General features: G+C 45.0%; 1 protein-coding gene across 1 annotated transcript in view; it reads left to right on the top strand.

The window, feature by feature from the left end:
- The window catches only part of tmem259 (transmembrane protein 259), a 29,464-nt gene extending 7,725 nt beyond the window's left edge, over window positions 1–21,739 (top strand). Inside the window, exons 4-12 of the mRNA XM_030727973.1 lie at window positions 742–862; window positions 1,123–1,233; window positions 1,319–1,441; window positions 18,069–18,169; window positions 18,327–18,384; window positions 18,597–18,680; window positions 19,047–19,179; window positions 19,599–19,698; window positions 19,777–21,739. Coding sequence (XP_030583833.1) covers window positions 742–862; window positions 1,123–1,233; window positions 1,319–1,441; window positions 18,069–18,169; window positions 18,327–18,384; window positions 18,597–18,680; window positions 19,047–19,179; window positions 19,599–19,698; window positions 19,777–20,445 — 1,500 coding nt within the window. The 3' untranslated portion in view covers window positions 20,446–21,739. The remainder of the gene's footprint in view (window positions 1–741; window positions 863–1,122; window positions 1,234–1,318; window positions 1,442–18,068; window positions 18,170–18,326; window positions 18,385–18,596; window positions 18,681–19,046; window positions 19,180–19,598; window positions 19,699–19,776) is intronic.
- Window positions 21,740–22,077: the final 338 nt, after the last annotated feature.

The following is a 22,077-nucleotide window of genomic DNA, read 5'->3' as shown; positions in this document are numbered from 1 at the left end:
TGCAAACACCGCCTCTATTTGAACCCAGGGTTGATTTATTGAGCTGATAAAACCTTCCTGTGACCAGATAAGTGATTCCGGATAAGGGGAAGAGCTCCTGGGCATGTTAAGCCTGTTTATATTGCATCTCCAGGATTTCAGAATAAACACTCCTCTGACTTCAGATGAGGAAACGGGCAAGTGATGAGGCCAGCTGAGGGTGTAGGACTTGCTGCTGCAGCTTTCGGCAGGGATCAGGATGTAAACCTGGATTCTTGGTAACGTTGGGGTTAATCCAAGATGGCTCACTTTTTACTGGGGTAAATCTCCATGGTAACTTATGCTGCAACCCGAACCTGCTCCGGCACAGTTAATATTCCAGATAGAGATCAACAGGTATGAAATCACCGCCTGCTGACCAATCAGAAAATAGCGTCACTATTCCTGGAAGATCCCTCAGATCAGGAGGGAGGAGGGTTTTTCAGGATCTGAAATCTTTGGTTTCTCTGATGAACATCACTAATAAATATAGATTTGCAGATGCAGCTTTATTCCCTTTTTTTATTTTTCTCCTAAAACAGGACACCTACAGTGTACCTGCAGACCTCATATCAGACCAAGCCTATCTTTGAATTCAGCAGCAATACTGAATACTGTCAGTACTCAGATTACTCTCAGATTAAAGCAGAGTTGTCCCCCGGTCACCCTGAAAAGTTGCGCTAAATCTGCATCACCTTGAGACCTTCTGCCTTTCTGCTGCAGTTTGAGCTGGACATTGAGCCCCGCCTGAAGCCATCTGTGATTGGTGCAGGAGTTGGAGGAGGAGCTTCAGGAGGAGGAGTGAATGACAGCCAGGACGTCTCGTTCAGTCAGACCACTAAAGGTATGCAGCCACTGCAGGGCTCAGTGTCTGAGCTGGAGATGATGACCCGAGCAAGTAAACCGTCCGTCACCCCCCACCCCCACCATCTCCTCCCCCTCCTTATTGACCTGCTTTAACTCCGCCTCCTCATTCATTACAGAAACACCTGCTGATCTGTTGTTCAGTTTTAATGTTTGATATCTATTATTGTTGGGTTTTTTGTTCTTGTTTGGTGTTATGACTGTGTATGTAATTGTTGTGTATTGTTCTTGGTGTTTCAGTGTGGCCTCAGGAGGAGTACATCGTGGAGTACTCACTGGAGTATGGCTTCCTGCGCCTCTCTCAGAGCACCAGACAGAGACTCAACATCCCCGTCATGGTCGTCACACTCGGTCAGACTCTGAACCTCAGTGCTGTGTCACATGACCTCAGTGTAGTCCACCTCCTAACGATGTCTGTCTGTCTGTCTGCCTGTAGATCCGATGAAGGACGAGTGCTTTGGAGATGGCTTCAGCCGCTTCCTGCTTGATGAGTTTTTGGGCTACGACGACATCCTGATGTCGAGCGTGAAGGCGCTTGCCGAGAATGAGGAGAATAAAGGTAGGATGGCGCTGAGGGGAGAGGCAGTAAGTGGGGGGGCAGATTTGCTAGGTGGGGTACTTTGGTGTGGTGCTGCATTCACTGGGCAGCCTCTGATCTGTACCCAGACTGGAGAGAGCAGGGCTGTGTTCCAGGAAGCAGGTTTAGCTAACAGGTTTGTTAACCCTGAGATGAAACTCTGTTCCACAAAGGGAGTGAACTTCAACTCTGAGTCACTTACAGTTACTCTGTGAACTTCACCTGCTTGTTGGCAGGTGTTCTCTCTGACTCCTCCACCATTTCCTCATTCAAAAAGTCACTGTCAAAGCTCAGAGTGGAGCAAATAAATTTGTAGAAGTTCATGTTGTTACAAAAACTCAAATTCAACTTAGATGTTGGTTTGCTATTTTGTGCACTTAACATTCATCGGTCACGGGTTTATAACCAGCTCAGTAAAATCTGATTCTGTGGAAACATTTACTGTAACTGTCACTGTTTAAATAAAAACGACCTGTATAAAGCTATAGACACAAACGCACTGATCAGTCGTTTGTCATGGCACAGATCGGTCATGCTGATGGGAAAAATGCCTGTCAGCCTGAATTTTGGAGATGATGTGAACATTTCAGTGACAATGAGGCTGAAATGATTTTAAGATTAAATGTATTTCAAAGTAAGTTTTTAAGACCGGCTGCAGATGGTCTTCAGGCATTAAATACTGGCACCATTTTGAAAGGTGTGAATCACATTTTCCTCTGAAAATCACCTGAATCCATCTCAGTGGGTCGATTCAGAGCTTGATCCACCCAAAGGGATTGTGGGCCCCATAATGGCTCAGCAAACTATGTCCGGGTTGGAGTCCACTGCCACAGGAGGAGGGATCCAAAATGGATAAAGATTACGGATTCAAACCGGATCGGACCCAGATCCAGTTCGGCTCCAGCTCATCCCATCCGGATGTGTTTGGAAAGGAAGGAATCAATCAATCAATTAATTAATTTGTATAGCACATTAAAACAGCCCTTGACCAAACTGCTTCACAGGGCATAAAACAAATAAAACAACAAAATAATATAAAACAAAAGAATATAAAACAAAAATAAAAACAAAATAAAACCATAAACAATGCAATAAACAATGCAATAAACAATGAAGGACCATAATTGTAGTGCCAATAGTAATGCAGAGAAGATCTGTCTACCAGTCTGAAATGCACATGCAAATAAGTTTTAAGAAGTTTTTTTAAAAGTAGGGGAATGAACTTCTGTGATGTGGAGAGGGAGGTCATTCCAGAGTTTAGGGGCAACCACGGCAAAGGCTCTGTCCCCTCTACTCTTCAAATTAGATTTGTATCTGGTCAATAGCATTTGATCGGAAGACCTCAGTTCTCTGATCGGGATGTAGGGCCTCAACAATTCAGTTAAATAAACAGGTGCTAATCCGTTTAGACTCTTAAAACCAGAAATGTCAGTCAGTCAGAATACTTTATTGATCCCAAAGGGAAATTACTACTGTTACAGCTGCAACCGTTTCATTTAAACGAGTAAACCTAAAACACAATAACATACACTAAAGGCATAAAAGTATAAAGACTAAAGAGATATTTTGACTATATACACATCTAAATCTATACACATATGAAAATTGTGAGTGCAAAAATTTTTAAATAGGTGTCATTATATATATATATGCACAGTCCTTTTTTGTACAATGTATATAGTGTATGTACAATGTATATGGAAATTTAAACAATTTTATGTACAATTGAATACTGATAAATGAATGACACTGATGAACCACAATGTCACCTATTAAGGGAGGAGTTATAGAGTCTGATGGCCACAGGTAGAAATGACCTCCTGTGGCGCTCTGTGGTGCATTTTGGTGGGATGAGTCTTGCACTGAATGTGCTCCTGTGTCCCATCACTGTGTTGTAGAGTGGGTGGGAGCCATTGTTCATAATGGCCTGCAACTTAGACAGCATCCTCCTCTCCGACACTGCCATAAGCGAATCCAGCTCCACTCCCACCACATCACTGGCTTTGTGGATGGATCCAGTTTAAAATGGTATTTTAAACTGGATTTGAAAAGAAATAGGAAGCCAGTGTAGAGGCTAAAATGGGCGAAATGTGATGACGCCTTTAAGTGCCTGTCAACAGCCGTGCTGCTGCATTTTGAACTACCGTATTTTTCGGACCATAAGGCGCACCGCATTATAAGGCGCATGATAAAACATAGGTAGAGTGAAGCAAAAGCGTCAGGTAAGTCAAACTTTATTCAACTCATTCACAATAACTCAGAATATTGTTCAGTTGTAACAAATACAGAAAAATACCCTCACATTTTAAATCATTCATCTTCCAGAAATCCATCATCTTCAGTGTCTGAGTTGAACAGTTGGGCGATTTCAGCATCAAGCATGCCGGGTTCCCTCTCGTCATTATCCGAGTCAGTCTGGTTGTTACTGTTTTGTTTTGGTTGCGGCACACAGCAACTATTTAATTGTTAATACAAGGGCAACTTTTGCTGGCAATCTCTCGCAATCCTCTTCAACATCTTAACAGATGCTGCAATATATTCTTTATTAATGAGGGTAAGAACAAGTCATTTCTTCATTTTATATATAAGCCCTTCATAAATCCTGTGCACCTGTCTATTTACCGATTAGAAGCAAAGAAAAATATTAAAAAAAAAAAAAAAAAAAGGAAATCCCTTTTTGACTCAACACCGGAAACCTGAAAACTCCACTGTCACCGTGTTTTGTGTACATACAGCGCTCGTACTGCGTCCCGTCATACGCTGTGGTATCACCCGGACCTCTCTTTGGCACCGAGGAGAACAGCACACACACCTGGGCCTCGATTCGTCCTCTAGCAACTTTTGAGACAGCCAACAGCGAGTTTAGTTGCACAAAAGTTGGCAACAGCGCCGGCCGCTGATCGCCATATTACGCACAAATATACGGGCCAGCATAGATGAAAATATGCCAGGAACATGTAAAATAAAATCTATCATCGTTTTCTGCGGTTTACTGTGTACGGTTTCTGTTTTTGGAACAATGCTTCCACTTCTTGTTGAATTTATCTCCGGCAGCTTTGGCTGCTTTCCACACCTGCTGCGCTGCACTCACAGCTTGTTCCTGTCTAATATCGTCAGTAGAGTCATTTTGTGAATCTATGATGGACTATTTTAGAGAATTCAATGAGGCCTTTGAACTGATCTGCCAGACCTGAGGAAATATCACTGCAGACCACGCAGTGGTGCAGTGGTGTGGATTCTTCGGCCATTGGCGGTCAGACAGCAGCGCTCAACTATTTGAAAACCGTACGCTGGGTGTAACCCCCCTCCCCCGTTGTACGCTTACGCTCTGGAAAATGTCGATATTTATTAAACGTCCCTTACCAAAGTCGCACTAAACATTTCGACAGATTTTTGAGCGCAGTGCGCAGAGAACTTTTACTGTCTGCTTAAATGATTTTAAATCTTCCAGTGCTCCTTTGTCATGTGGCGTGCCCCAGGGTTCAATTCTTGGACCATTGCTGTTTTCTCTATATTTGTTGCCCCTTGGTTCTATTTTCAGAAACATAAAATTGTTACGCCGACAATACCCAGATTTACATGCCCCTAAAACATAGTGATGCAAACTCCATAAAGACTTTGACAAAGTGTCTCGATGACGTCAAAGCTTGGTTGGCTTTGAACTTCCTGCATTTTAATGAAAATAAGACGGAGGCGATCGTTTTTGGTTCGGGCGTCACTGGGGTGCCAACTTCTGTGGATCTGGGTCCTCTATCCCAGTATGTAAAACCCATGGTCACAAATCTGGGAGTTAAGATGGATGAGAGTCTTAGGTTGGAGGGTCAGATTACTGCTGTGGTGAAATCCAGTTTCTTTCACCTGAGACAGCTCGCCAAGTTAAAACCATCTTGTCGAAAAATCATTTTGAAGCAGTAATCCACGCCTTTGTTACATCCCGGCTGGATTACTGTAACTCTTTGTATATTGGCGTAAACCAGTCCTCATTGGCTCGTCTTCAACTGGTCCAGATTGCCACCGCACGGCTTTTGACTGGAACACGTAAGAGGGAGCACATTACCCCTGTTTTATCTTCATTGCTCTGGTTGCCTCTTTATTTTAGAGTTCATTTTAAAATCCTTTTATTTGTTTTTAAGTCTTTAAATGGCCTCGCCCCATTGTACCTCTATGAGTTACTGCATCTACACTCCCCTTCCCGCTCGCTCAGATCAGCTGATAAACTGCTCTTGGACGTGCCGAGGACTAAGCGGAAGCTTAGGGGGGACAGAGCCTTTGCAGTGGCAGCCCCTAAACTATGGAACTCGCTCCCATTGCATATCAGACAGGCCTCCTCACTGACAACTTTTAAAACCTCTCTTAAGACCCACTTATTTCACCTGGCTTTTGACCAGGTTTGAGATGCTGATTTTAGTTGGTGTGTATTTTATTTTACCTAGTTATTTTATACTGTTTTATTATTTGATTCATGATAAACTATGTATGTTATTGTTGCTTTTATCCTATGTTATTTTTATTTATTTATTTGTATCTGCACTTCCCTTGTGTATTGTCTTGTTTTCCTTGTTCAGCACTTTGGTCAGTGCTTGCTGTTTTTAAAGTGCTTTATAAATAAAATTGGCTTGGCTTGGCAGTGTACCACATAAAATTGTTTCAAGGTCAGTAAGCACAACAAGAATTCATACATAAGGCACACTGGATTATAAGGCGCACTGCCGATTTTTGAGGAAATTTAAGGATTTTAAGTGCGCCTTATAGTCCAAAAAATATGGTAGCTGTAGGCGATAGGAAAGATCAGAATCAGAATCAGGTTTATTTTGGCCAAGTATGTTTACACACACAAGGAATTTGGTTCCGGTTGATGGTGTCTCTCTAGTATTATACAGTGTCCTATAATTTAACTTGATGCTGTTTAAGATGCTGTTCACATCCCACATAAAGCGAGTTGCAATAGTCCAGACGACTGATGATGAAAGCATGAATTGCTCTCTCCAGGTCCGGCGGTGGGAGATATCCCTTTATTTTACTTAAAAGAATAGAATAGAATAGAATGCCTTTGTCATTATACAGGATGTACAATGAGATTGGAGGGCCACTCCTGTTCAGTGCCATGTAACAGAAAATCAAACTCTCTAAAATGAAAATAAAAATATTATAAAAATATTATAATCTAGTATAATCAATATGATCAAGAGATACAGAAAATAAACAATGTGTAAAATATACAAAAAAGAGAATGTATAAAAATATATACATACATACCTACATTGGTGCATCTGTACATTGTAAGAAAGTAAATGCGTGTATACATATAATAATGAAGATGATGAATATTGCACTTGGTGAATGAATATTGCACTAGTGAATGAATACTGGATATTACACAATATAGGAATGTTAGATATTGTTCAGTATGAATAATATAATATTGCACAGAGATGTGGGTGTTGCACAGTTACGGTGGGTGAGTGTGAGAGTTCAGGGTGGTGATTGCTCTGGCGAAGAAACTGTTCTTGAGTCTGTTTGTTCTGGCTTTGATGCACCTGTAGCTCCTGCCAGAGGGCAGCAGGTCAGAGGTCAAAGCCAGGGTGTGAGCTGTCCTTGATGATGTTCCTGGCTCTGCTGATGCAGCGGGAGGTGTAGAGGTCCATCAGGGAGGGGAGAGGGCAGCCAACGATTCTTTGTGCTGTCTTGACTACCCTCTGAAGCCTGACCCTGTCTGCCTCAGTGCAGCTGCTGTACCATACTGTGATACAGTACGTCAGCAGGCTCTCAGTGGATGAGCGGTAGAAGGTCAGCAGCAGGTTTGAGTCCAAGTTGTTCTTCCTGAGGACCCTCAGGAAGTGAAGTCGCTGCTGAGCCTTCTTGATAACAGCTGTGATGTTATCTGACCAAGAGAGATCAGCAGAGATGAGGACACCAAGAAACCTGAAGGTGTGGACCCTCTCCACACCCTCGCCGTTGATGTAGAGGGGAGCTGGGTCAGTCCTGTGCTTCCTGAAGTCGATGATGATTTCTTTGGTTTTCATGGTGTTAAGTACCAGGTTGTTCTCTGAACACCAGGCTGTCAACTTCAGGACCTCCTCTCTGTAAGCTGCCTCATCTCCCTTTGAGATGAGTCCGACCACTGTGGTGTCGTCAGCAAATTTGACGATGAGATTGTTATTGTGGGCCGGACTGCAGTCATGGGTGTAGAGGCAGTACAGGAGGGGGCTCAGCACACAGCCCTGTGGGGAGCCAGTGCTCAGTGTGCGGGTGGAGGAGAGATGGGTGCCAAGTCTCACCGTCTGGGGCCGGTTGGTTAAGAAGTCCTTGATCCAGGAACATGTGAGAGGGGGGAGGCCCAGGGTGTGCAGTTTGGTGGTGAGAATGTCCGGGATGATTGTGTTGAACGCTGAGCTGTAATCCACAAAGAGCATGCGAGCGTAGCTCTGCTGCTGCTCCAAGTGGCTCAACACAGAGTGGAGAGCTACAGCGATGGCGTCCTCTGTGGATCTGTTTGCTCGATATGCAAACTGATGGGTGTCGAAAGTGGGGGGCAGATGGTCTTTGATGTGCTGGAGAACCAGCCTCTCAAAGCACTTCATGATTACCGGTGTGAGGGCCACAGGGCGGTAATCATTTAGGCTGGAGACAGATGACCTTTTGGGCACAGGGATGATTGTGGCTGTTTTTAGGCAGGGGGGGATGACTGCTTGGGCCAGGGAGAGGTTGAAAATCCTGGTGAGAATCAGGGTGAGCTGGTGGGCACACGCTCTGATCACCTTGCCAGGTACTCCGTCTGGTCCGGCAGCCTTCCTGGGGTTCACTGCCAGGAGCACGCGCCGTACCTCATGCTCCTGGACAGTGAGTGGGGTGCAGCCTGGTGGGGGGGCAGGACTGGAGCAGATGGGTGGTCCTGAGGCATCTCAAAGCGAGCAAAGAAACAGTTAAGTTCCTCTGCTAGTGACACACTCAGGTCTCCTGCAGTCACATCACAGCCTCTGAAGTTTGTGATGTTCTGAATGCCCTGCCACACCTCCCGGGTGTTATTGCTGGACAGATGGGACTCTAAAAGGCTTAAATGGAAGAAACATGTCTTGACTTCGTTTTCCCGACATAATCTGGGTTCTTTATTTGAAATGGCTCATCCTCCCAACCTGAAATATTTAAAATGCTTATGCATTTCATACAACATGTTTGCCTAGGGCTGGGCGATCTGGACCAAAAATGCCATCTCAATATTTTTTTAGCTTACTGGCGATATACGATATCTCGATATTTTTTCTTCCCAAAGGTATAAACAAAAAGGCCCTTCTGAGTCAAAGCTATATGTCCCAAATCTCACACGGGTACTTTTTTTTTTAATATTCAGCTGTAGATGTACATGAGAAACTATTGGATAATAATGCTCCTCAAATAAATTAATGCTTTTTTCCTCTATTAAAAAAAGACTCTCAGCTGTACTATTAAAATGTAAACATAAAAGATACAGAGCAAAAACAGCAAAAGGCTGACTGATTCTTAAAAAAGCCAGTCTGCAGTGAAGTAGACTTCACCAAAGTACTTCCTCCTGTGTGTACTCCTGTACATCCAGTACTCTGTACAAATAAAACATATGAACAAAACTCCACCCTTCAGTCAGCAGGGTTCTAGCTAGCTGCGCCGGCTGAGGACTTCAGCGGTTATCCTAACAGTTAGCGAACCACGTGGCCATTAGCATTAGCATTGGTAGTGGAAAAGATGAGTGCTCGGACCTTTTGTCGGGACTTGTTTGTGGCATTCTCTACAGAATACATTATTCTGCTGCTCATGTGACACTTTAAAACCGAACAATCTCCAAATAACTGAGCGTTTTTTTTTTTTTTTTTTTTTTTTTTTTCTTTTTACTAACCAGCTCCTCTTCAGTAGCTTCTTGTCTGCTTACTTCTCCATGCTGTGGCTTCCTGTATGATTTACGGGAGAGAGGCAGGGGCAGGGTGAAGCTGTGCAGAGACAAACTGGGAGAAGAGAAAGGTGAACTGGTATGGCAGGCCGTTTTAACATAAATCCAGTTCACCACAATTATATTCCAGATATCTGAAACTGATTTATGACTAGACGTATTAGTAAATTAAGAAATCTCAAATTATATTTTGACTAGTCAAAATACCTATTTGAGATATCTCTATTTACATTCTGACTAATCGAAATGACGTCAGATTTACCACTGAGTTGAATGGAGGCTTCAATTCACGATATTTTCAATGAATTACTGACTATCTGAAACACTTATTTCAGATATCTACAACTGAATTATGACTAGTCAGAAAGTTAATTTGAGATCTCGTTTGTCATTCTGACTAGTCATAATTCTAATTAAAGATATCTTAAATGTATTTTTAGATAGGCATTAAATAGTTTTGACTAGTGCAAATTAAATTCTAGATATCTTGAAAGCAAATAATGACTAGGCAAAACTAAATTAGAGATATCTAGAACTGTAATTTTGACTAGTCAAAATGTCTTTTAAGATCTCTCCAAATGAATTACAGATATCTTGAGTTAGACAGATTTTCAATTTAAGATATCTTAAATTAACATTCTGACTACTCAGAATGACGTTTGCGATATCTTGAATTACGGAGCATTTTGGCCGAATGTTTATAAGGCAGTTTGTTAAAACGGCCATAAAATCAGAGATTCTGTGCAGATTTCTGAAGCAGTCTTTAAGTACACGATTCTCGTGCTCTCTGCATATCCCATACTGAACAGCTCTTTCTATATTGTTGCATTTTATTACAATTTTGTCCACAACGGCCAGCGCCATTGCAACCACCTGAAATTCTACACGGGCAATTGTTTGGACAGCTCACTACAGCACAAGGGGGCTTACGCACAATCGCTTAATTCAGATATCTCGAACGACTAGTCATAATTATGTTTGAGATATCTTAAATTGTAATTACGGTTGTGTGACCCGTCAAATGACGAATCTGGTGACATCATTTGAGATATCTTGAAAGGAATTTTGACTCGTCAAAATATAATTGAAGATATCTTAAATTATTGTTCTTACTAGTCAGAATGTAATTGCGGATATCTTAAATTACCATTCTGGATAGTCAAAATGTAGTTTTAGATATGTGAAATGTAATTACGGCTAGTCAAACAAATGGATTTTATGTTAAAACGGCCTGCCATAGAACTGGTGGATCTACAAGTATGATTGTAACGTGTCATAGACTATATCGATATAAATACTATTGTCTCATCTTATATTGCGTATGAAAATATATCTGTCTTAAAAACTCGATATATCACCCAGCCCTATGTTTGCCTTTACATTCATTATAGATTTGGAAAGCTGCCCTGCAGGTTTTTAGTTAAACTATGACCCCCTGACCTTTTTAACAGTAACTCAGTGAAACCTCTCTTATCAGTGAGCCGCCATTTATCAGTGGAGATGAGATCAGATTAGAAACCCTTAAACATTAAAGCAGTTTTTCTGAAAATATCATTAAGCATTTTTATCCAGTAATCAGAAATAATGAAATTTTTTTTTTTTTGTTTGTTTGTTTTTTGTTTTTTTAAAAGTGAACTTGCTGCAGTCCAGCAATATATTGAATTTTACTGAATAATTATTCAAACAGTGAAATGGTCAAACTGCTGCAAAACCATTTTTATTTAATAAAAAAATGACTTGAGGGCAGATTGGCCTGGAGTCTGTTACTGTCCAATATCACGGGTAAGTAAATTTATTTATGTTTACAAACAAAAGCCACATAGCACTTAAAACACTATCAAAAAGAACCATGTTAAAACTGAATAAAATAAAAACAAAGCAAAGACTGTTATAAGCCCGATTTAAACAGGTTTTTAACTTTTTTTTTTTTTTTTTTAAAGAGGCTCCTCAGAGTCAGCTAAACGGAGCTGGAGCGGGAAACTGCAGAAAGGCTCAGTCCTCAGTCTAATAGATTTTGAGCTTATGAGTGAAGATGATGAGCAGCGGTGTTTAACAGCAAGTTGAGATGAGTAGTCTGGGGTGTGTCCATTTAGTGCTCTGTAAGTGTGAGGCCTGGGAGCCAATGTAAAGAGAATTAAATGGGCAGAATGCAAAAGTGTGTCAGGCTGCAGCATTTTGAATCGCTCAAAGGTGTGAAGATTTTAAAAAGGGTATTACACTAATCTAAATGTGACGATACAGATGCATGAACAATTTTCACCGGTTCAGAGGAGTCTATAGCCTGCAGTTTAGAAATGTTCCTTAAAATTAAAGAAACAGGAATGTGAGAGATTTTTATGTTAATCAAAACCTAAAGCGGAAACAAATACTACACTAAGATTACGTACATTAGTCTTCACTGGTGAGCAAAAGGAAGCAATCACCTGACTGATTCTTGAATCAGGAGCAGCTATAATCATGGCCTCACTCAGTTTGAAACAAGGTTAACTCAAGATGAACAATAGAGTTGATTGGACGGATTCTGGAACTGGAAATTCGCTATTGTCCTAGCTGAGAGCTAGGACAATAGCTCAGCGGGAGATCAGGGAGTGCTGTGCTCTGATCTTCACGGAAACCTGGATCACTGCAACTACGCCAGACTCGGCCATTCAACTACAGACCCACTCAGTGCACCGCGGAGACCGCACATCTGCCTCGGGTAAAAACAAAGGTGGCGGTGTATGTGTTTATGTCAACAAGCGATGGTGTGTGGACGTTCAGGTGGTGGAGAAACACTGTTGTACTGACATCGAAGTGTTGATGGTGAAGTGCAGACCCTTTTATTTACCGAGGGAGTTCAGTGCTGTGTTAATGCTGGCTGTTTATATCCCGCCGCGAGCCGATCGGACCACAGCGCTAGGAGTACTGCACGACATCATCAGCAAACATGAGACCGCCCACCCAGATGCTGTGTTTGTTGTTGCCGGGGATTTTAACAATTGCAGCCTCAGGACTGTTCTCCCTAAGTTCCATCAACATGTGAGCTTTCCCACAAGGAATAACAACATTCTGGATCACGTGTACAGCAATGTGAAGGATGCATACAAGGCTGTGCCCCGCCCACATTTTGGACAGTCCGACCATATTTCTGTGTTCCTCTATCCAAAGTACAGGCAGCTCCTCAAACAAGCCCCCCCAGCAATTAAAAGCATTAAAGTTTGGAGTGAAGAGACTGATCTGGGTGCTTCAGAACTGCTTTAATGCCACAAACTGGGATGTGTTTAAGAATGCTGCTCTGAGAGAGGACAGTTCTGTGGATTTAGAGGAATATGCATCAGTGGTTACCAGTTATATCAGCACATGCGTTGATGATATTGTCCCCACCAAATGCTGCAAGATATATCCCAACCAGAAACCATGGATGAACTGTGAGGTACGCTCCATGCTGCATGCACGCTCAACTGCATTTGCCTCTGGTGACACGGAGGGCTACAGAAAGACCAGATATGACCTATGTAGATCCATCAGGGAAGCCAAGAGGCAGTACAGACTGAAGCTGGAGGGATATTACAAACACTCTGATTCCCGACGCATGTGGCAGGGCTTGCAACACATCACTGACTTTCAGCAGAGGAACAGCAGGATCACAGCCTGCAACAACGCCCTACCAGATGAGTTGAACCAGTTCTATGCTCGCTTTGACACCCTCAACTCCATCCAACGTAGAGAGATTCTACTACCGGAGGCAACACAGAGCTCTTCACCCACTGTAACATCGACTGAGGTGTGCAAGGCCCTGAGGAGGACCAACCCCCGAAAAGCACCTGGCCCCGACAACATCCCTGGCCGTGCTCTGAGGGTCTGCTCTTCAGAGCTGGCCGAGGTTTTTACAGATATTTTTAATTTGTCCCTCTCCCAATCATCTGTGCCCACATGCTTCAAGTCCACCACTATAGTGCCCCTCCCCAAGAAAACCAACACAACCCCTTTGAATGACTATCGTCCCATTGCACTCACTTCACTTGTAATGAAGTGCTTTGAGAGGATGGTCATGTCCCATATTAAAGGATCCATTCCGGACACATTAGATCCCCTGCAATTAGATAAGATAGTGTTTATTTGTCACATGCACAGTTATACACAGTACAATGCACAGTGAAATGTATTTTGTACCTGCAACCATATATACACACACACATATAAATAAGAAGAATAAAAATAAAAAAAGTAATTCACACTATACACTATACTCTATATACTATACACTATACACACTTTTATAGATTATAATATTTACATTGTGCAATAATGGTCCAGTTAGGGCTCAGAGTTGAGCAGACGGATGGCTTGTGGGTAAAAACTCTTCTTCAACCTTTCAGTCTTAGTCCTCAGGCAGCGGTAACGCCGGCCTGATGGGAGCAGGGAGAAGAGAGAGTGTCCGGGGTGGCTGGGCTGTTTTAGGATCTTCATGGCCCTCAGCCTGCACTGCTTGGTGTAAATGTCCTGCAGGTTGGGGAGGGTGGTTCTGATGGTCCGTTCAGCTGAACGAACCACCCTTTTTAGGGCCATGAAGTCCTGCTTGGTGCAGTTTCCCATCCAGGTGGTGATGCTCCCACGCATGATGCTCTCAATGGTGCAGGTGTAAAAGTTCCTGAGCACCTTGAGTGGGAGCTTGAAGTCTCTCAGCCGCCTGAGGAGGTAGAGACGCTGTCTGGCCTTCTTCACAGTGATGTTTATGTGATGAGTCCAGGACAGGTCCTGTGAGATGGTCACTCCCAGGTATTTGAAAGTGTCCACTCTTTCCACCTCAGCACCACTGATGACAAGTGGATGGTAGTCCCTCTGCTGCTTCCTGCTGAAGTCCACAATCAGTTCCTTCGTTTTGCTGACGTTGAGCAGGAGGTGGTTCTCCTGGCACCAGTTCTCCAGGCGGGAGACCTCTCTCCTGTAGGCTGTCTCCTCATTGTGAGAGATTAGTCCCACAACAGCAGTGTCGTCAGCAAACTTGATGATGACGTTGGACTCTGACGTGGCCTCGCAGTCATGGGTGTACAGTGAGTACAGCAGAGGGCTGAGCACACAGCCTTGGGGGGATCCAGTGTTGAGGGTGAGGGAGGATGAGGTGAGGTGACCCACTCGTACCACCTGTGGTCTGCTGGTCAGGAAGCTGTGAACCCACCTGCACAGGGATGGGCCCAGGCCCAGGTCCAGCAGCTTAGAGACCAGCCTGGAGGGAACTATGGTGTTGAATGCTGAGCTGTAATCTACAAACAGCACTCTCACATAGTTCCCCTTACCAGTGTCTATGTGTGAAAGGGTCTTGTGGAGGAGGAAGGATATGGCGTCATCTGTGGATCTGTCTGGCCGGTATGCAAACTGTAGTGGGTCGAGGGTGGTGGGCAGTGAGGAGGTGATGAATGTCTTGATGAGTCTCTCAAAACACTTCATCACCACAGAGGTGAGTGCTATGGGCCTGAAGTCATTGGGGCTGCTGGGGTGTGGTTTCTTTGGGACTATGAGGGACTTTTTAAAGCAGGTGGGAATCACACACAGTTTCAGTGAGAGGTTGAATATCAGTGTAAACACAGGTGCCAGCTGGTCAGCGCAGGTCTTAAGGACACGTCCACTAATACCGTCTGGTCCAGCCGCTTTCCTAGTGTTTATACGTCTAAATGCCCTCCTCACGTCGCGCTCCGTCACAGTGAGTGTCTCCGCCCCTCCGGCCGGGAGCGCAGCGGGCTGTCGGCTTCCCGACTCAAAGCGCGCAAAGAAGATGTTGAGTTCATCAGCCAGAGAAGCGTCGGCACTCACCGGGGGTGTGTGTGGTGCTTTGTAGTCCGTGATGGTGCGTAGTCCCTGCCACAGTCCCCTGGAGTCAGACTGTTGTAGTTGCTGTTCCAGTCTGCGGCCGTAGCGATGTTTAGCCTCTTTCACCGCTCTGCGGACGTTGTATGATGCAACCTTGTAGACCTCCATGTTCCCAGAGGCGAGGCCGGAGTTGTAGGCAACGGTGCGGGACCTCAGGGCGTCGCGGACAGATTTATCCACCCACAGCTTCTGGTTGGGAAAAGTCCTGATGGTCCTCCTAAGTGAAGTGTCATCAACAACTTTCCCAATAAATCCCACGACAGTTTCCGTAAACTCCTCGATGTCTCCGCCCGCGCTGCTGCGAAACATGTCCCAGTCGGTTGAATCCAACGCACCCTGCAGAGCGGCCTCTGTTTGATCAGACCACCGTGTCACTTCTCTCACAGCAGGGGGTTCCTGCCTGAGCCGTTGTTTGTATTTCGGCATGAGAAGGACAGCGGTGTGGTCAGACTTCCCAAAAGGCGGAAGAGGCTTTGCTTTGTAGCCATCTTTGAATGGAGAATAGCAGTGGTCTAGGGTCCTCTCTCCTCTGGTGGGGCAGTCGATGTGTTGAATCAATTCCGGTATTACCTTTTTCAAGTTTGCACTGTTAAAGTCCCCGGCTACGATGAGAGCCGCATCACGCTGGTTAGCCTGATAGGTGGAAATCGCCTCATGTAGCTCGGATAGTGCAGTGTTTGTGTCCGCCTGAGGTGGAATATAGACGGCGCTGAAGATGACCGACGTGAACTCGCGGGGCAGGTAGTGGGGGCGGCATTTCAGGGTTAGGAGCTCCAGGTTAGGTGAACATGATTGTTTCAGAGGGACAACATTCCTACTGTCACACCAGTTGTTATTAATCATTAGGCACACACCACCTCCTCTTGATTTTCCAGACTCACTTGTTCTGTCCGTGCGATGAACACTGAAGAACTCCGACGGCTGTACGGCGTGGTCCGGTATGAGGGGGGGTCAGCCATGTCTCCGTGAGACAGATGATGTTGAGGTCCCTTATGTCCCTCTGAAACTGTATCCTGGCCCTGAGTTCGTCCAGCTTGTTATCCAGTGACTGGACATTAGCCAACAGGATGCTCGGCAGTGGCGTTTGGTGCACTCTGCGCCTCAGCCTCTCTCTTACGCCGGCTCTTTTCCCTCGGGGCCTTGTCCGTGACCTGGTCCGTCCTTTGTTTGAGCTGGCCCACTGGAAACGCAGTATCTCCTGGGGCCAAGTCTGGTCGGGAGAAAAAGGTGTCAGAATACAGCCAGAGTGCTGTATTCTGATATTAAAAAGAGTCTGTCTGTCATACGTGATATGACACAGAGCAGGCGGAATTATAAAGTCGAGAATTAGAGCTAAACCTAATATATACAAACAAAGCGTAGGAGCAGGTACGACGGCTGCTGACCTCACCGGCGCCATCTTGTATGAATTTGCATACCGTCAGAACCGTTCAACTGATGATGCTGTTAATGCAGCCATCCATACAGCCCTCTCACACCTTGAAAATAAGGACACTTATGTTGGAATGCTGTTTATAGACTACAGTTCAGCTTTCAACACCGTCATCCCAAGCAGGCTGGTTGAAAAGCTGTTCACCCTCGGAATACCACCCTCCCTCTGCCGCTGGGTCTTGGACTTCCTTACAGACAGACCTCAGGCAGTCAGAGTTGGTACCAGGACATCAGAAACAACGACAGTGAGCACTGGGACCCCACAAGGCTGTGTGCTCAGTCCTCTCCTGTACACCCTCTTCACCTACGACTGCATCCCCTCCCAAAGCAACACCTCCATCGTCAAGTTTGCTGACGACACCACCGTCATTGGGCTGATTACTGGGGGAGTGGAAGCAGCTTACAGGGAAGAGGTGGCCCAGCTGGTGTCCTGGTGCCAGGAAAATAATCTCTCCTTAAATACAGAGAAGACTAAGGAGATGATTATTGACCCGAGGAAGAGAAGAGACCAGCATGCTCCATTATTCATCAACGGGACTCAGGTGGAGAGAGTAAAGACCTTCAAATTCCTTGGCACCCACATCAGTGAAGACCTCACCTGGACCTACAACACAGCACAGACTGTCAAGAAAGCTCAGCAGAGACTCTTCTTCTTAAGGAAACTGAGGAAATTCGGATTATCCCCCAAGCTCCTCAGCAACTTTTACAGATGCACTGTGGAGAGCATCCTGACAAACTCCATCACGGTGTGGTGTGGAAACTGCACCAGTCAGGACAGGAAGGCTCTCCAGCGTGTCATCAAAACAGCACAATTCATCTGTGGAGCTGCCTTCTCATCACTACAGGACACTTATAATACCCAGGTAATAAAGAGGGCACACAACATCATCAAGGACCGTACCCACCCACAGCACACACTGTTCACACTCCTGCCGTCTGGCAGACGTTACAGGAGTGTAAAAGCAAGAACAACCAGACTAAAAAACAGTTTCTATCCACAGGCCATCAGGCTACTGAACCACTGACTGATTACCAAACTGTGATTACCTGCCTTTCTTTCATCTGTATATATCTGTATATATTGCACTTGCTTTATTATTTATTTATTTTTATTTTCTACTTTTACTTTCCTAATATACTAGTTCTTAAATTTTATTTTAACTTAGTTGCTTATTTCAATTGTTTGTAAAGCAGTCGCAAGTAAGAATTTCATTGCTCAGCATAACCACAGTGTTTTGCGGTGTACATGACAATAAACTTCTTGAATCTTGAATCTTAATCAACTCCATTTACTTTTAAGCTTAAAGCTTGTTGAACATACTTCCTGGAATGTGCCCAGGAAGTCCAGGTGTGGGCTTCCTGTCATGTGACAGTAGCTCAGGTTAAAGTGTCTGTCTGTGTGGTTCTTTGCAGGGTTCCTGAGGAATGTGGTCTCTGGGGAGCATTACCGCTTTGTCAGCATGTGGATGGCCAGAACTTCGTACCTGGCTGCCTTTGTCATCATGGTCATATTTGTAAGTACACAAGGCGCAGATGGCACATTTTGCAGAAGCCCCAGAGAGGTTTTAGAGGCAGAAAGAAAGCTGATCAGATCGGTTTCATTCTGAGGTGTGATTTTTGTTTGTCTGCTCCACCCCGTCTGTTCTGACCTGCCATCTCTCTCCGTTTCAGACTCTGTCGGTGTCCATGCTGCTCAGATACTCTCACCACCAGATCTTCGTCTTCATCGGTCAGTCTCCTCACACATCAATTCAATTCAATTCAATTTTATTTATATAGCGCCAAATCACAACAAACTGTCGCCTCAAGGCGCTTTGTATTGTGGGTAAAGACCCTACAATAATACATCAAAGTCCAGGAGACCAGAAGCTGTGAAATGTCAGACTTTAGACTCTGACCTGGAGCCTCAGCTTTGTTCTGATTTGCTCTCTCTCCCTTCAGTTGATCTCCTTCAGATGCTGGAAATGAACATGACCATCGCCTTCCCAGCAGCCCCTCTGCTCACTGTCATCCTGGCCCTTGTAGGTGAGTCCTGATGCCGGTCTAATTCTGGACTGCCTCCAAAGCTTGATCACAACATTTTAATCACAAATCGAGGACCAGGACCCCAACTGAAGCCCTGACTCCGGAGCCAGACCCCAATTTAGGATAGAGATGGAGGTGTCACAGGTTGAGACAGTCCAGGCTGAGTCTATGAGCTGATGCAATAAAGGTTAAAAATTAGTGTTAAATAAAGTTTCATGAAATAAAAAGTAAAATGCTCTGACGGTTCCCAGAAATTAAAATTTGGCATCAGATTAAAAAGCTAAAAATAAATTCTGTAAACTGACTGGATGGATTGGGGGTGGGGCTAAATGTGAATCTGACCTGTGATGTCACTGCCTTCCTCAGGCATGGAAGCCATCATGTCAGAGTTCTTCAATGACACAACGACGGCGTTCTACATCATCCTCATCGTGTGGTTGGCCGATCAGTACGACGCCATCTGCTGCCACACAAACACCAGCAAACGCCACTGGCTCAGGTAAGGTCTGTGCCTATGGGCGAGGGTCACTGATCAATAAAAACGATCACAGGTTAAACCAGGGATCCTCAACTCCAGGCCTCGAGGTCCGGTGTCCTGCAGATTTTAGGTGTGTCCCTGATCCAACACACCTGAATCAAATGGCTGAATTACCTCCTCAGTATGCAGTCAGGTTCTCCAGAGTCCTGCTAATGACTTCTATATTTGACTCAGGTGTGTTGAAGCAGACACACATCTAAAAGTTGCAGGACACCGGCCCTCAAGGCCTGGATGTGAGGATCCCTGGGTTAAACTGACTGTTTTTATGTAAATATTATATCTGAAGCTTATTGTCTGGCAAGCTGCCTGTAGTACCTTCAGGACCCAGCAGGGGCCCACACTTTGGGAATCACTGAAAGATCTGATCTGTTTTTCTTCAGGTTCTTCTACCTTTACCACTTCGCTTTCTACGCCTATCATTACCGCTTCAACGGGCAGTACAGCAGCCTCGCCCTTGTCACTTCCTGGCTATTCATTCAGGTAACCGTCACCATCCTCACACCTCTGTTAAGCCCCACCCCTTCAGACTGTAAACCTAACCTTCTCATCCTTCTGCAGCACTCCATGATCTACTTCTTCCATCATTATGAGCTTCCTGCCATCCTGCAGCAGATCCGGATCCAGGAGATGCTGCTGCAGAACCAGCAGGCGGGTCAGAACCAGACAGCTCTGCAGGACAACCTGAACAACAATGGCGCCGCTGCCGCCACCGGAACAAGACCCGCTAATGCCCCCCAACCAGGGCCGACCGGTGGCACCGAACCGGGGCCTCAGACTGATTCCCAACCATCCCACTCAGAAGGCGGAGCCACAGGTGGGGAGGTGAGGGCAGAGCTGAACTGGGTCGCTCACACTGCCGCCATACTCACCGAGGCTCTGACCTCATCTGTTGATGCGGGAGCGAGCGGAGGTCAGGGGCCAGCAGAGATCAATGTAGTGGCCGAGTTCTGGATGGGAGGTGGTGGAGTAGGAGGAAGATCCTTAGGAGGCGGAGCCTTTGGTGGTCAAGATCCAAACTCTATTTCTGTAGAATTTAAACCTGCACCAGCTCCTCCAGTCACAACACAGCAGGAGGTGGGGCCCTCGGAGGAGGTGGGGCTCTCAGAGGCAGAGGGTTCCTCTGAGGAGGCGGGGCCTCTGGAAGAGGCCGGGCTCTTAGAGGAGTCCTCCACCCACACAGACTGCCCCCCCTCACAGAGTGCCGCCTGCAGGCAGCGGCCGTCCTGAGGCCAGGTGGCTCCTGTTGACATCACCTCACCTGTGCAACAGCTGATCGGGCTCATTGAGCAAGTGAACAGGTTTTATTTGATTTTTAAACTGATTAGTTTGAGGGCAGCGGCCCTGTGGCAGGTCATGTGAGCAGAGGAAGGGGCGGGCTTTATTTTGGGGGGGTTTTTTGTTTGGTATTTTTTGTGGAGTTTGGATGTTTGTTCTTCAGACGAGGTCAGAGGTCAGTCACCATGAAAACTGAAAGAACAAAGCTGGAAGCAGAAACAGTTTTCTTTTTTATCTTCTAATCAATAAAAACCCAACCGTTACTTTTTCCAACGATCAGCTTTTTGTTTTCTTCTTCACATGTCGACTGGGTTCTCCGATCGATCGACGGCTCCTCATAGCTCTGCTGTTACCCAGGAGGATTTTCAAAGTAAAATGCATGGTGTTAAGAGACCGGTGTTCTATTAATTTTGAAAATCCTGCTAACGTGAATTTGTTGTTACGTGGCGAGTTTATTCACTGTCCTCAGACTTCCTGTAAAAACTGAATCCAGAGAGGAAAAAGAGTTTTAAAATAAGTCCTAACAGCAGGAAGCTGCTGCTTAAAAGGAAACTGCTGTGAACTCATTCGTCACTCAGACTTTCTCCAATAAACACACCAGGTCTGAGTCACACGACTCACAGGAGGCCTGAGGGTCATTTCATCGATTAAGTGATTAACTTAACAATTAATCTAATCAGCAAAGAAGAACCAGGTTTCTGCTGCCAGCTAAAATGATGAAGCTGAGTGGTTATGGTGTGCCTGGTGGGCGGAGCTACAGGCAGGAAGCCCGCCACTGATCAGTTATTGAACAGCTGATTGGCTCTGATTCTGACAGACTGAAGCACAAATTCAACTCAAGCTCCCCCCTCCCCGCTTTCTTTTTGAAGAAAAAGACTGAGAACAGGAAGTTTGGAGCACCACAGCGCCAGACTGATTGATCAGGACTTCCTGTCAGAATGGATGCCTTATCAATAATCCTCAGGCTGTCAGCAGATGAGCGAGCTGACTGGTTGTGGAATATGACATCAGTGTGTCCCACTCAGGCCCCGCATCAGTTATTGATTAGTTATCAGAAACAGCTGATCGCTGTGTCATTTGTTTTTGTTTATTGTTGAAGGGGGCGGAGACTGAGTGTGACCCTGGACAGGGGGTTAGGGTGTTTTGGGGAAGTTTCTTCTTCGTGCCTCTCTGCTGAGGACTGTAGCCTCATTATTGATCATCAAACTGTATTTAACTGTCAGACCAGTAAAACCAGTGCTCGCCAGCCGCTGTGTGAATGCCTCCCTTCTTTCACTCCACCGGGTTTTATTCTGAAAGGACAAATGTTACCCCAGCAGGAGGAAGGTAATGACATTCTTCATTACCCTGGAAAACCTTTCAAGAAAAGTCATTTAAAAAGAAGCAACTTTAAAAGAGAACTTTTATCTTGAAATGACTTATTTTGAAAGGTTTGATTATAAGTCATTATTTAAACACAAAGACTTTAAAAATAAGTCCTTTATTTATTGGGTGCTGAATTTTACTCGAAGCATTTCACTAGAAATGAAGTGAGCTGCACTGCGGGGTTTATCGTGACCTTTTCAGACTGGTTACAGGTGTTTC

This window comes from Archocentrus centrarchus, chromosome 4 (genome assembly GCF_007364275.1).
Source record: "Archocentrus centrarchus isolate MPI-CPG fArcCen1 chromosome 4, fArcCen1, whole genome shotgun sequence".
NCBI classification, from domain to species: domain Eukaryota; kingdom Metazoa; phylum Chordata; class Actinopteri; order Cichliformes; family Cichlidae; genus Archocentrus; species Archocentrus centrarchus.
Note: the sequence above shows the minus strand (reverse complement) of the source record. Positions and strands in the feature narration are given on the sequence as shown.